The 14,881-nt window shown below is 43.1% G+C and overlaps 1 protein-coding gene across 1 annotated transcript in view; it reads right to left on the bottom strand.

Moving 5' to 3' along the window:
• Positions 1-14,881, bottom strand: part of LOC140245419 (tyrosine-protein phosphatase non-receptor type 23-like) — a 33,733-nt gene that overhangs the window by 4,246 nt on the left and 14,606 nt on the right. The window contains exons 10-22 of the mRNA XM_072324997.1: positions 13,960-14,102; positions 12,723-12,814; positions 11,745-11,946; positions 10,107-10,267; positions 9,290-9,441; positions 8,660-8,847; positions 4,722-8,269; positions 3,421-3,517; positions 2,345-2,547; positions 1,935-2,125; positions 1,357-1,461; positions 588-726; positions 8-68 (exon numbers count right to left, since the gene is read on the bottom strand). Coding sequence (XP_072181098.1) covers positions 8-68; positions 588-726; positions 1,357-1,461; positions 1,935-2,125; positions 2,345-2,547; positions 3,421-3,517; positions 4,722-8,269; positions 8,660-8,847; positions 9,290-9,441; positions 10,107-10,267; positions 11,745-11,946; positions 12,723-12,814; positions 13,960-14,102 — 5,282 coding nt within the window. The remainder of the gene's footprint in view (positions 1-7; positions 69-587; positions 727-1,356; positions 1,462-1,934; positions 2,126-2,344; positions 2,548-3,420; positions 3,518-4,721; positions 8,270-8,659; positions 8,848-9,289; positions 9,442-10,106; positions 10,268-11,744; positions 11,947-12,722; positions 12,815-13,959; positions 14,103-14,881) is intronic.

Below are 14,881 nucleotides of genomic sequence, written 5' to 3'. Positions count from 1 at the left end.
CACTTACGCTTTGCTAGAGCATGCTGAGCATAGCACAAGATCGCATCATAGCTGAATTTGAGTTGTTCCTGGAAAAAGCAAAGAAACATTTAAGGCATGTAAAACCTAACACTGAATTCAATTAAGTCAAAAAATACCTTTACGAGCATCTTTCTCAATTTTTATATGTGTTCAATTATTGTCATATTATCTTTTACAGAATGGTAATCAGAATCAATTTGGAATTACAAGCAATACAAAAGGAATCATTACCAAAAACAAAAGCTTTCTGACAATTTTTACCAAAACAGGACGCACATACTCTTATCAAAATCACAAGAAGTTCCCACCTGATTTTCTGTTGTTTATATGACAGAGTACATGTTTCTTTTCTTTTTTCCTGAATGTCTTGCGATGTCACTTAGAACAGGATTTTAGGCAGTCAGACAAACAAAATCCACTCCCATTACTCTTGTAACTTTATCCATCCAACCAAAGCTTTTTTTGCTGCTTGAGAAACTGGTTGAGGAAATAACATGACACTGGTTTAATCCAAGAAATAACAGACATGTCTAATCTAGACACTTTGAACTTCTTCCTCTTCTCACCTTTTCTGTTACCATCCACTTCCTCTGCAGACGCATTTTCTTGACAATCTGCGGAATGTCTGCTATGCCATGACCCTGGTTGATTTCCTGCACGGCTGTGTACACGAGACAGAACACTCCCGTCCGATCAATCCCAGCACTGCATGAGTAAAAACAAAGTAAAATATATTATGACAGAGAACATGGGCATATGCAGAGTCAAGTTCATATTCAACATTCGGATTGACAGTTCTACAAGTATATGAGGTTTCCATTACAATAGCTATATACTGCATAGGCCATATACTTGGCGAGTCTAATTTTTTTGGGGGGGGGGTCAAAAATCAGTATTTTCTGACAATTTTGCGAGTGTTTAATTTCACGATCATGGGATACAATGTTATCACGCATCTTGTTTGTTTAATGTGTACTGCGTACCAGTACATGCACAACTGTGTGTGTGTGTGTGTGTGTGTGTGTGTGTGACATTCGTGTCAGGATTAGAGTTGACATTTTTGCATCTTCTTAAATTCTCAAACAGCAGCTGACTTGCAAACTTTGCCAAAAATATATGGCATATACAGTATCAGTTGCTTGCCACCCATCAAAGTTTAATTTCTGCTACCCTGTAGAATAAAGGATTTTCCCCCCAACAGCTCCTGTCTTCATTGTTCTCTTAAGAAAGGAGAATAGGCAAGTGGAGCAAAGAAGCCAAGGCCTTAAAATTTTAAGTAACAGATCGAGATCAGCCAAAGCTGTGACAACTGGCTTCATAGCAAGAATCACCTACCTACAGTGTACCACCAGCGGGATCTGGTGCTTCCGTTGCTGGGTGTGATAGTTCTGCACTTCACTGATGAACTGAAGGAGAACTCCGGGGGTCGCTGGAACACCACTGTGAAAGAGGACAGGGAGAAAAAGTAAAAGTGGACATTTTCACGGTGTGGAAAGTTTCACGCATATCGCAAAACCAGGGCAAACTTAAAAACACACAAATATTTTTGCACGTCATATATTCCACTAATAAAAGTCTTGATTCCGCGGAATTAAAAGCACACAAAATTCATCTTACCCAGCCGAGCATGAAAAATTACTCATATGAAAATAACCACTTTTACAGTAGCATAATTTCATATATCACTGATTTCACATTTATGCCCAGGGCCCACTCGAAACACAATCTTAACTTCTTGAGATGTGCCCCCAGCATGATCAAATTGATTGAAATGTTATTTGTACTTACTTATCTTGTTTCCTGGATATAAATGAACTCTGAACTGAACAGAAATGACAATTCTTCTCAACCCTTCCGTAGGAGTGAAAAAGTAGACAACTACGACAATGAGGTATGAATCATGACGAACTTACAACTCTGGCCACGCTGTGAATTGGAGGTGAGTAATGGTCCGCATCTGCCTCGTGGGTAGATGTGTGAGATGGATGATGCGCTCCACGTGGTAGTCTGTCGTCCGCTTGGACTGCAGGCTGAGAGAAATGTCACCAAACTTCAAGGGTGCCCCTCGGTCCTCTGGCCAGTAGGTGACGAAATTGAAGGAACCCTGGATGTGGACAAATGAGGTAGACAGTGTGAAAAGGCAGATTTAGTAAATGTGTTCAAATGTATGTAAAAATGTCCCCCGAGGATGTAGCAACAGGCTTTTTAGACTACCTATTCCTATAAAATACACTTCAAAGGTTAGATCTGACTTTGCTAGTACTGGTCATTGCCAGTTTGATCATACATTTAGCAAACAAAATCTGGAATATCCAAAACTCACTGTTCCTGTAGCTGGCTTGGAGAGTAGCATGACAATGATAGAAGCCTGCTGCTCATACACCATCAGCCAGAAGTCGGCCACGGATCGCTGGAGCGGGGCCTGGGTGGCGATGAAGCAGGGGCCTGATGGGACCAGGTCCTGCACGAAGCTACCGTTGATGTAGTCATCCCTTGCTCCTCGTAGACACACCCTGTTGTGGTCATCTGTCAAGAAATTAGGGGGGAATCACCGTCGACACGTTATGGTCACAGAGAAGAAATTTACTCGGCATGCTAAGTGGGGCAAGGGGTGAGTGTGAGGATCAGAGAGAGGGGGTGGGTAAACATTCAGTGACGACATCATACACAATGAGACACTGAAGTTACTCCTTGCTACAAACAAATGACTACAATTAGTCTATAAATGCAAACTTCTGTTCAATCACAATAAAATATCTTGTGGAGCATGTTTTAACAGGCTGTCCTCTCTGACAAATCTCACATGGGTATCTTCTAGAAATTGACTCACTGCAGCTACATGTATGTGTATATGACCTAAAAACATATATTTGATCAAGGCACATTAAATACCAACATTATACATATTTCCATTCCTCACTTATGCAATCAGGTAAAATCATCATCTGTAAAATGAGGAATGTCTGTATGCATTTTAATTTCACTCTTGGAACTGCATATTAATGTGTGAACACAATGACAGAACTTGGAGGGAAGAGATTCTTGACATGCTCTACAAAGATCCTCATTTTTCTTTGACCACTGAAGCAAATCGGATGAGGTTTTCTGTAAGATATGGGTAATAAATTATAGTTTCATACCCTGAAAATGTATTTGGATTGATTCACTATTTTTAAAGTTATCATTGCTGGTCGGTCCCAGTGTAATTTTTTTTTTTTTTTTTTTTTTTGGGGGGGGGGTGGGGGGGGGGGGGGCCATACAGTAATAGAATGTATTCTGTGTGGAATGAAGTGCAGGAACAGCTCATAACTCGTGACTTGTGACAGTACACTGGCCTACTGTTGCCAGGTGCAAATTCTGGAAATATTCTGCAATATAAAGACTATGCTGTTGACTTACATGGCATGATATCAGGATGCGTATTTTTCACTGAGTAGCACCTGGCGATGGCGATGGAGAACTGTCGCGTCTCACGGTCCTGGTAATCAGTAAGTTCCTGTGTGAATGTATAAAGGAACAGTTATAGAGTAATTCAAAGAGACTTTACCAAAAAAAAGAAAGAAATTATATGCCCCCACAGATTATACTGTTGTTTTTATACACCCTAAAATGACCCGATATCCCCTCCTACGAAATCATACTACCCTCTATCATATGACATTTTCTATCCACAGCATTTATTGTAAGTAAAAGAATGACTTGGAACACTGTGAGGATATCAGTGACATCAATAAAACTTTGCAAAAGATAATAATTTGACATACAAAAGGTTGCTATATGAGTCTTAAATACAGTACGTCCCCCCCCCCCCCAGAAAAAAAAAAATAAAAAATACAATCAGATTTTTGCATTGATACTTTCCGATATGATTAAACTATCTGCATGCTCTTTCAGGGTCTTTAGATATTACATCTTGGCTATATTTTACAGAAAACCCCATTCAATTTCGTTAAGTTGTCACAGAGAACTGTAGATTGCTGTAAAGCAGGTCATGGGTTTGATTATTCCAAGTTTAGCACTTGGATGCTCTTGGAACTGCATATTAATGTATGAACACAATGAACAGAACTTGAGAGGGAAGGGGTTCCTAACATGCTCTACAAAAAATCCTCCTTTCTCTTTGAACACTGAAGCAAATTGAATGTTGGTGGGGTTTTTTGTTTGTTTGTTTGTTTTTAAATGTGAGTAATAAGCTATAGTTTCACACCCTGAGATTGTACTTGGATTGATTCACTATTTTAAAAGTTATCAGTGCGGAGGTACCGTTGTAATTTTTTAGGGGAGACATACGGTACATTATTTAACAAGTCTGCTATGTGGCTCAATCTAATAGAAATGATGAACTTTGCTGGACATGTTGAAGACCACACACACACACACACACAAAAATACACTCAAACATATCAAAGCTTTGAAAATGAGGCTTGCAACTGATACTTGAGTGATACATGTAATTCATGTAACAAGTAAAAACATTATATCAAATATCAAACAGACATAAGCTTTATTCTAAGGAAAGTTATAACAAGAACTGATTATGCTATAGTTAAAAAAATTGTTTAATTCGATTACAGATTGCATAATGGCATTTAATTGCAAATGACACACAGCTCCGTTTTATATTCAATGGGATGTGAATGATGATCACTTAAATTAGAGTAGACAGATAGCAAAATTGACAATGCGTAATTTTCTCTTACCTTCCACAGTCTGTCAATAACTGTCGGCCCACTCAGCATCTTCCTGTTTAACCCTTCCACGTACTTGTCTAATCTATCCACCTCCTCCACAAACTTATCCAGGCAGTCTTTGTTAGCGTATGGATCATTCTCTGCCAGTCTCCCATCTCCCACAGTTGACCCTGCTGCCAACTTTGCCTCTGGCGCCTGTGGCACTGCCTGCCGCGTTGCCAGGTTGTTTCCTGAGAGCAACGCACCACCGGATGGAGGCAGTTGCTGCCCGCTGGACACAGGTGTTGGCGATGCTGCAGCCGGTGGGGTTGACAGGGCCGGCTGTAATTTCAAAGATGCCAACAGCTCTGTGGTGGACGACGTTGAAGCTGTTGCGGTTGCTGTTGTCGCAACTGTTGTCGGCACCATGTTGGTACTGGATAGCGGTGCCTGGATGGCCGCGCCTTGAGGCTGAGTCAGTGGAATGTTGCTGGGCTGCATCTCAATACTAGCAAGAACAGAGACATTTGAAGTAGGATCAGCTAGTGACGGAACCCCTTCTGAAGAGGCAGGGGCAGTCTGAGGTGCAAGGACATCTTTTAGAGGCTGATTTTGTCTATCTGGACTTGTAGACAGAAGGTCAGTTGCTGGCTTGTTACCAGGCTTCATTGGCTGCAATACCGGTTGAGTCAACCTCTGCTGTTCAAAGTTCTGTTGCTGGCTGATCTGCTGCACAGGGTTGACTGGCTGCATGGGACGCTGCTGCAAAGGCTGCTGGGGACTTGACGGGAACGTGGTATTTGCGTTACGCTGGGCAACATAGGCCTGGTTTGGTGGTGGCATTCGTGGATGCTGGACAAACTGATTGTTTGGCATCTGTTGCTGGTGATACGGCTGTTGTGGTCGGGGCACATGTTGTGGAGAAAATCCCTGCTGTTGCCCTTGTGGTACACCAGGCTGCATGGAATTAGGCTGCTGCTGCTGATAGGTTTGTTGTGGTGACTGTGTCTGCTGCTGTGGATATTGTTGTTGCTGTTGTTGTACTTGTGGCTGGGGATAGCGTTGTTGAGGTTGCTGCACTTGCTGTTGCGGATATTGCTGGTGCTGCGATTGTTGGTGATGTGTTTGAATTTGATGTTGCATCTGCGCTGGCTGCTGTTGGCTTGATTGATAAGGCTGGTTCAGTACAGGTCTGACAATGTTTTGATGATTTGTTTGACCAGCAACGTGAGGTGAACCACTGTTCATTGGGGTATGTCCCTGTGATTGCCTGGGCTGCATGTCTTGTTTGCTAGTAGAAGTGATTTGTTGTCCAATGGATGTTGGTGGTTGGCCATGGGAATATGGTATTTGTGGAGCTTGTTGACTTACAGGTTGAGGAACCTGGTTATACCCTTGCTGAGGATAATTATTCTGCAGTTGATGTTGCTGGTACACTTGTTGGTGTTGTGGTTGTTGTTGCGACATAGTGTGTGGAGTATGAGTGGGTAGGGACTTTGGGACCTGATACCCTGGCTGCTGTTGTAGAGGTTGCGGTTGTTGTGGTTGCTGTGGTTGTTGTGGTTGCTGCTGCTGCTGCTGCTGCTGCGGTTGTGGCTGTTGTTGGTTCTGCAGCTGGTGTTGATGTTGCTGTGGTTGTTGAGGATGTTGCTGATGTAACTGCTGAGGTGAATGAGAGAAACCTGAATCCTGCTGTGCTGGCTGCACAGGATGTAGTTGCTGAGGGGTTCCACTCAAATGTGGCTGAGATACTGGTATTTGCTGGCCATGTGAACCCTGAACTTGAGGATAGTTTTGAGGTGGGAAGGTTTGCTGCGCCAATGGCTTCTGACAAGTTGCAGTGGGGTATCCTGGCTGCTGCTGTTGTGGTTGATGTGGCATGATTTGCTGCTGTGGTGCTTGAGAAGTACCAGGTTGTGGTTGCAGTCCTTGATGGCCCTGTTGTTGAAGATGAGGAACATTTGGAGTGGGCTGACCAGCTGCTGGAGCAGGTGTCCGTGGTTGCTGCGACTGTTGCTGCCCAATATATTGCTGCTGGTGCCATTGCCCCTGTTGGGCATGCACTTGATGTTGTGGATTTCCTAACTGAGATGGCATATGGATGTTTCCTACCTGTGCACCACCACTGGGGTATGAACCTGTTCCTGTAATCTGTCCAGGGGCACCTTGGCCACTATTTGATGGAGCTGCGTTGATTTGCCTTGGAATATTTCTAGGATCAGAACTATGCTGTCCAGCAGGAACTTGATTCTGTGGAACGTATCCTGGCATGTTGCTGGCAGTCGTATTAGTGGAACTTGGCAAATGGGCAGAAGAGTATGCAGAAGGAGGAATATTCTGTGCAGTATTTCCAGGGTGTGGTGACTGAGAGGACAGGCCCATACTGGCAGCTTTGGCAGCAACATGCTCCTTGGACCCATACATGGGAGGTGGCTGCTGCAGCTGCTGGTTTGGCAATGATGCTGGAGGAACACCATGCGCCAGCTGAGATTGATTTGGTACTGATGACAGCACCTGTGGTCCTGTCATGGTTTGTCCCACCTGTGCCTGGGGTGCTACTGGACTGGGAGTTGCTTGGGGGCCTTGCTGAGATTGCAGTGTACTAGATGGAGGTGGCACAGCTTGGTTCTGACTAAACTGCTGTTGCTGTTTGTAAGCCTGGTTTGGTACAACTGGTGGATATCTCGCATCTGTGCCATGTGTGGGAGGTGTCCCTGGATGACCCGAGGCAGGTGCTTGCATCGGTGGTGTCATCCCTGCCACTGGCTGCACGTAGCCTCCCAAAGGCACTGGCTGTGGCACATGCACTGGACTTTGACTCGTGTTACTGGAAAAGCTGTCCTGCCTGGTCATGGCAGCAGCAGGGTGTTGTGGGACCATGCCGTGGCGACTGGGAGACTGCTGTGGGCTTTGAGATACATTCTGAGGTGGCATGTGGGGAATCTGATTCGGGAGCTGAGAGCAGGATGGCACAGGGTGCTGAGAAGAGGGGACAGGGCCTTTCTGTCCAGCACCTGATGCTGGAACTGCAGCCACTGGACGACCGCCAAGATTGTTTGGCATCACGTACTGCTGCGGGGCACCTGCAATTCCTGGCTGAGCCATACTCATTTGCGGAGCACTCGAAACTCCTGGTGGTATTGCAGCTCCTCTTGTTGCATCAGTAAATGGAGTGGGAGCATTAGCCGCAGAGCCAGGGGGAAGGTGTGCGCCTGACGTAGGAATGCCACCCTGGGAGTAAGCACCATGAGGCTGCCCAGGCATAGACGCTGCTGTTGAGTTTGGAAGAGACACTCCCGGGTATACATTGGGCTGGGATGGTGGAGGCTGTGGACGGGTGGCGCTACTGCTCGTCCGTCCTGTCTTGGGCTTCCAGTAGTCTGAGAGCTTTGGTCCTTTAGGCGCTGAAGGGTCGGGAGCTGATGGCCCCGTGTATCCCAATGGTCCAACAGCAGCCATAGGCCCAACCTGGCTTGCAACACCTGGTATTCCAGCCAGACCTGCTCCTGCAGCAGGAAACCCTGCAGGATACCCTTCCAGGGAAGTTGCTGGTTTGGGTGCCGCTGGTCTCTGTGGAGCTGTACATGAAGGATAATTGGATATCTTGTTTGAATCAATTTCCAAGCAGAGATTGTTTCATTGAACACAAAATTACACCTTACATTCCTCCAATTAAAACTAAAACCCCCAAAAAATCTGTACCCACAGCATTTCCTGTCTGAGCAGGCTCTCAGGAGGAACAAATCTTACTAATTGCTTCTGGTACACAAGGTGCTATTTTCATCAACAGATTGCTCAAAACAATGAGACAAATTGCATATCAAAAAGAGCCCAAGATAATTAACACAAAACATAATCACCATTACATATTTCCACTTCACTTGTGTCTGAGCCACCATGACACTCACACAAATACACACTTGTATCAAAAGAAAAACCTGCAGAATTATGGCCACTGGTCTACTCACGGTATCGCTTCCTGTACCTCTCCTGCCTTTCTTCTTGGTTGGCCTTAGTCAGACCTTTGACCTTAGCCAGCAGTTTGCTCACTGTACCCTCCAGCTTCTTGTAGAATCCAATCCCTTTGTTCGACTTCTCTATCAGGTCATCGTAGACGGTGTAGGAGCTGACCAGCTCTCCGATCTTCTCTTCTCTTCTGCAATCACGCAAGTTTGAAACAAAGAGCACCCATTAGTGACCCATGGACACAAAGTGGAAAAAAGATGAAGCTCTTTTCTGTTTTCTTGGTCTTTCCACTAGGATTTAAACACCATAACTTTTTGGCTAAGATCAAGCTTGACGGAGGCTAAATCGATTGATAAATTGTAGAAAAATTATGGATATGAAATGAGGATGTTATCAGTATTTTTAAGTTGTCACACATGCAACCAAAGGTTTAGAAGCAAAATATAGTTTCATAATGAAAAGTAGACTTTTTCCATAAACATTCACCAAATTTGTAGTTCATGTTACTTTTCTTTACAGTCACATGTCAAGTAAACTCTGAGTCATTTCATGCAACCTTCATTCATTGCCCACACATACAAGTAAGGAATTCACTGTGAATCACGCAGAAGTGCCTAAGCATGCTGACTTACTTGGCGCTTAGATCAGTAACCATCTTGCGTTTGTCGGCATATGCTGCATTTGTCTCCGTCAGGGCTCGAAGGATGTTGTCCTGGGCCGTGAGATTCTGTTCAATGTATGTCACAAGGGAGTCATGCTTCTTGAGTTCCTCTGCAAAAAACTCCTGTCGTGAGAGTAAAAACCAAGATGAAGTCAACAAATTTAGTTTTCAGCATCTACCACGCAGCATGAGGAAGTGTCACTTTCCACAAAGATAACTTTGCAAAGATATTTAAACAAACAAACAAAGCAAGAAATCACAGAAGACTGTAATTATGTTAGTCTTATTGCTAATTCACAGTTCAATAAACTTTCAATTCGCAACCACCTTACTGTAAAAACCGAAATATTTGCGGCATCAAACTTTCATGAATTGTCAACAATGGAAATATTCAGAGTATACTACATGTATTGGATTGTGTAGAAACTTTTGCAAACTGTATTTCATTGTACAATTCGCAAAACTTTCGTGCAACACAATCATTTCTGGTTTTACAGTCTACACTTTACTTTTCATGTTCATGAATAGATATTACACACACAAATAATGTATATATTTATTTATTAATTTCTCCATTCATATCTACATGCTTAATTTCTCCATTTATATCTACATGCTTAATTTCTAATAGTTTCACCTAATTGTACCTGTTGTTCTTTTTCCCCAGATCAAAATTGTAATTCTGAACACAATACCTACAATGCTACCCAATTAGCACAGAATTGGACAAGAAAGGCAAAAATAATGGAATTCAGCTGTGTGATGGAACAACTGATTTGACCTCTGACCTTCATGCTTCCCCTCGTCCTCGTCACGATGCCGCCCGTCACGTCGTCGTTCCTGATCTGGTCCCTGAGCTGCTGCTCCAACGTCTGCCGCTGTGTCTTCATCTCCTCCACCTTGTCCAGGAGTTTCTGCATCTTCTTCTCCACCTCCTCATCTCCCTCATCTGGGCACGGCATGAAAGAGAGGCAGAGCTCTTGGTATTCTGCTGATACTACTGCTTTGACATGGTGTAATCATGATACTCTGGACTTGACACAAACTTCTTTTTTTTTTCCTGGTGGCTCATTTAGGCCAATAAAATCTTTAATAGTTGAGGACGGTTTGATTTTGCTACAACACGCACTTCCCACAGATGCTCGCCCGAGTATACTGGGGACTCGTCCTCAACGGGTTAAGGGAGGGGATGAAATGGCAAACTCACTCCATGCCATTCTACATGATGACAGAGCTAATTTGGAGAGTTACCCTTCTAAACTTTTTGCCAGTTCACTGAGGAGGAACCGATATTGCTATAACACTCTCTTTCCATAGACACCTGCCCGAGTACACTCTGGACTCATCTTCAATGAGTTTTATATTTCTACATTGATACCTGACAGGATCCATCACTCTGAATGTAGCGGTGTAATGAGGGGAATAAAGTGTAATGAGTGTTTCCTGCAGTGCAGGCAGACCATGCATATAATACAAGATGGAAGTAAAAAAGATCCTGACTTGATGTTAAAGGCTTCTATAACAGTAGGACAGATTCTGGAATCTTTTTATGATATCGTTATTCAAGCACTGCATAACCAGTATGCGTCAAAGTGAAGTGATGGAGCAGTACCAAGAACGAGAAAGAAAGGAAAGAGTCAAGACTGATCGCTCTCAGCTCATGACTTTCTCTAAGAATTCTGAAGGAGCGTAAGCATAATTTACAGTGACAAGACAGTTGTTCCTGGACAATTGCTCCAGTTTTATTTTCTCCAAGGACAAAAGGTTAGGGTTACAGGTCTGCAAACATTCCCACATCCAAACCAGGGAGCTTCCACACAGCAATCACGGAGATATCTGTGTGTTACATGCATTTCAATGGGTGAAAATAATTCCCAAATCAGGGAGATTTTGATATTCTCTTATTCAGACATGAACAGATGTTGACATTTTCAGGGAGACTCCTGCAGAATCAGGGAGACTTGGCAGCTCTGGAGTTAGAGCTGTGATAGAGTTTTCGGTTTAGTTTGATGCAAAGATTTGGATTAGGGTTAGGGTCATATTTGTGGGTAGACAATACATGTTTGGCTTAGCGTGCAAATATCTCATGGAAGAAATTGTCACTGAAGCAAACGTCATGGAACCGAAATACAAGTGCATGTGGTTAACTTTTGACCTCTGTTACAAGCTGAGTCTGTACTCTTTTTTTTTTCTTTGGTTCTCGGGAATGTGCCATCACTGGTTAAGCAGCTCAAATAAAATATTATTCTTAAAAATCCAGAATTTAGACTACAACTGTCTGTGCAATCCAGGATATTGATGTATACCTTGCCATCTTGTCCACAATGGACTTCACTGGAAGAAATAGAGAGAGGGATTGACAGATGGACAGACAGATGGGACAGACGGACGGACAGACAGGGAAGAGTATGAGACAGAGGACTCACTCTTGGCACCTTTACAGGATGGCAGGGCCGCCTGGAGGGTTTCGACGGGAGACGCTAGCAGCTTGATGTTCTCCATGTGGGTCTGCATGGCTTTGTGGAGCTCCGTGTTGGATTGGCTGGCTGTCGTATGCAGCTCCTGACACTTTGCAAGGTCCTTTTTCATCTCGCCCAGCGACTTTGCACTCTTCGTTCCAAACTCCTTCTGTTACGGATGAAAATGCAGAAGAACAAAGGCTAAGGTAAATTGGAGTTCTCAATCTCTGTTTGACTGGTCACATCATCAAAATTTAAATTTCTTTTTTGTTTTTAATCAGAATTTGGTTAGATTGTCACTATCCTGGTTCCATTCAACAAATATATATCAAGGGTGGACTTCCCCTTGACGTTCCAACAAATAAAATATTATATCAAATGGGTTAGTCAAATACCGGTTAGTGATACCGGTTAGTGATTGGCTAAACACATTGCGTGATGGAGGTACATTCGTTATGTTCGCCCATGGGCAAACATTCTTGTTAAGTTCTCCCATGGGAAAACATTTTCACGTAACAAATACCCGCGCAAACAGTGAATTTGGCTCTGCGCAAGCTAGCGCGATCGAGTGGTTGTGCATGTGCTGGACCTTTACGCCAAAGAGCGTAGAAACCTACGCTCTTTGCTTTACGCTAAGCGTACCATGATATCAATAAGGTACGGTGTACGGTTTGATGCGCCACTTTCAGAGCGTGAAATCAATTGACTAACCCATATAATATAACAGATGATGACTTTTGTTGTCGGGAACATACCAAACGTTCGACCCTCAGGGTTTGAAATGCTATTTCGGGAGGCTATAAGTCCCGAGACGAATTATAACCTCCCTCAATAGCATTTCAAACCCTTCAGGTGGAACATTCGGTATGTTCCCTTCCCCGCCAGTCATCATCTATATAATGTTTCATCACAAAAGCATAAGGTCATTGAAGAGGCCACCAGTACCTGGAATTCCGCTTCCTGTTTCTCCTCCTCCTTGAGGAGCCCTTCAATTTCTTTCAGTGAGGAGTCAACATCCATCACCACCCCGGACAGCTCTGAAAAGACAAAAAGGAAGCCTAGTGGTAGTCATAGCTTTCTTACCATACATAACAAGGTAGTGCCGTAAAAATTGGAATATTTTGTGAGAGCAAAAATGTCAGCGCATTTCTATCAGCATGGAAGTTGTGGCAAGAGGAAGAGCACCTAAACTTTAAAAGTGTTGTTGTTTGTATGTAAACATATTATGATGTGGTATGCACACTCAGGAAAGCTTTCATTTATCTGTTTTTGCCTTAAAAACACATGTCCATCAATTATAGCATGACTATGATTCTGCAAAGAAAGGAATACAGACAAAAAAAAAAAGAATTAATGGAGTTAACAGCATTTATGTGGTGTATAAAAGTGTATTGGACTGAGTGCATGCAGGGGCCATCTATATACCAATCTACATTTACATGAATGCTTTAGGTAATGTTACACAACTTAAACCCACCACAAGATTGCACAAATATTGTCCATTTCTGGAAGTAGAAGCAATTTTTTTTTTTTTTTAAAGAAGAAAATAATTATGAATATTTTTGAGTGGTGCATATTTATAGCTAGCACAAAGTCTTTGCCTTGCAGTACTTTCAGTAGAATGAGCTGGTAAGGGATGTGTCTATGTTTTGCCTCCAAAGCAAGCAACTATGGCAGCAAATGAGCAAAGGTATATTCTCACCCAAAAGCACTGGCAAGCCATATAAATATACTAACAATTTTGAGTAAAAGCCACATCAAAGCTTGGATCATATTTTGCAGATATATTTGTTACCAAAAAGTATTACCTCAAAATATTGGAATTCATATTCTGCAATACCCTTACTGGTGATTTTAAAGCACATGTCTACACAAAGTTTTTTTTTTCAGATTTCATTCTATACTCACAATAAACACTTAAAAAAAATATGGGACGTTGGATACAATGACTAATGAAATGAAAAAGACACAGATTTCTAATAGATAACATTCACAAAAATTCAAAAAGATATGTAATCTGGGGGCTTTCAGTATGTCTGCCATGAACTCAAAAAGAATGCCTGAAATTGCATGTTTTGGTGAGGGAATCACTTAGCACTAGCAGGTAATGACAATCAAATACAAGAGGGGCTCCCTTTTGATGTGTATACCTCACATGGCTCTACCATCAAATAACATTCACCTTGCATTGAATTGACCAGTGTTTTGATTGGCTCCGTCTTGACACTGAGGGCAGCACACACCTCCAGTAGAACCTGCGGCAATCTCTCTGGATCGTTGCCAGGTAGTCTGAGTTGTTCCAGTTGGATGGCTGACAGAAATTGACTATGGGAAAGAGAGAAAAAAAAAAATCATTCCCATTAAAGGAAGTTTGTGGTTATGGCCGAAGAATCACAACCTGTGTTAAGTTACAAATACTTGACATCAAACATGCACAAATTGAGAGGAAAAACATATCAACAGTGAATACTAATTTCCCCTTATTCCTAGTAAAAATCACTGATTATTGTATCTACAGTCAAACCTGTCTATAGTGGCCACCCAAGAGAGATGAAAAAAGTGGCTGTTACAGACAAGTGGCTGTTATAGACAGATTTTATAACAAGCTTTTTCTCTAAGAGGAAATTGGTTTCAGTGGTCATATACAGCAAGTGGCCGCTATTGACCGATTCGGGTTCGTTGAGGGCAGCAGACATTTTATGGCACTGGGCGCAGCCATGAGCTCAAATTGCGGTGTCTCAGTCGACCCCCCCTGCTCTCCCCCACCCCAAGGGCAACATGTTTATCGCGCACTTGTAACAAAGGTTCGCGCACTAAGCAAGCATTCGCGCACCCAGTACAAGACGCCCATTGGCTAAAGCAACCATGCATCAGTTTTTCATTCTGCGCGCGTGCTAATGTAGGGAGAGGGGTGGGGAGTGGGAAGGGGGGATCGGCTGAGACACCGCGTAATGGCGCTGCCCATGCCAAAAATACACATAGCGCGTCACAGAATCGGTCAATAGACAGGTGGTCACCAAGACAGGTTTGACTGTATTTACAAGAACAGGGTGTTGTACTTCACAAGAGCTAAAGGTACGTCATGTTACGCAAACAACACAATC

This window comes from Diadema setosum, chromosome 22 (genome assembly GCF_964275005.1).
Source record: "Diadema setosum chromosome 22, eeDiaSeto1, whole genome shotgun sequence".
Classification (NCBI taxonomy): domain Eukaryota; kingdom Metazoa; phylum Echinodermata; class Echinoidea; order Diadematoida; family Diadematidae; genus Diadema; species Diadema setosum.
This window is presented reverse-complemented; position numbering and strand designations above follow the sequence as displayed.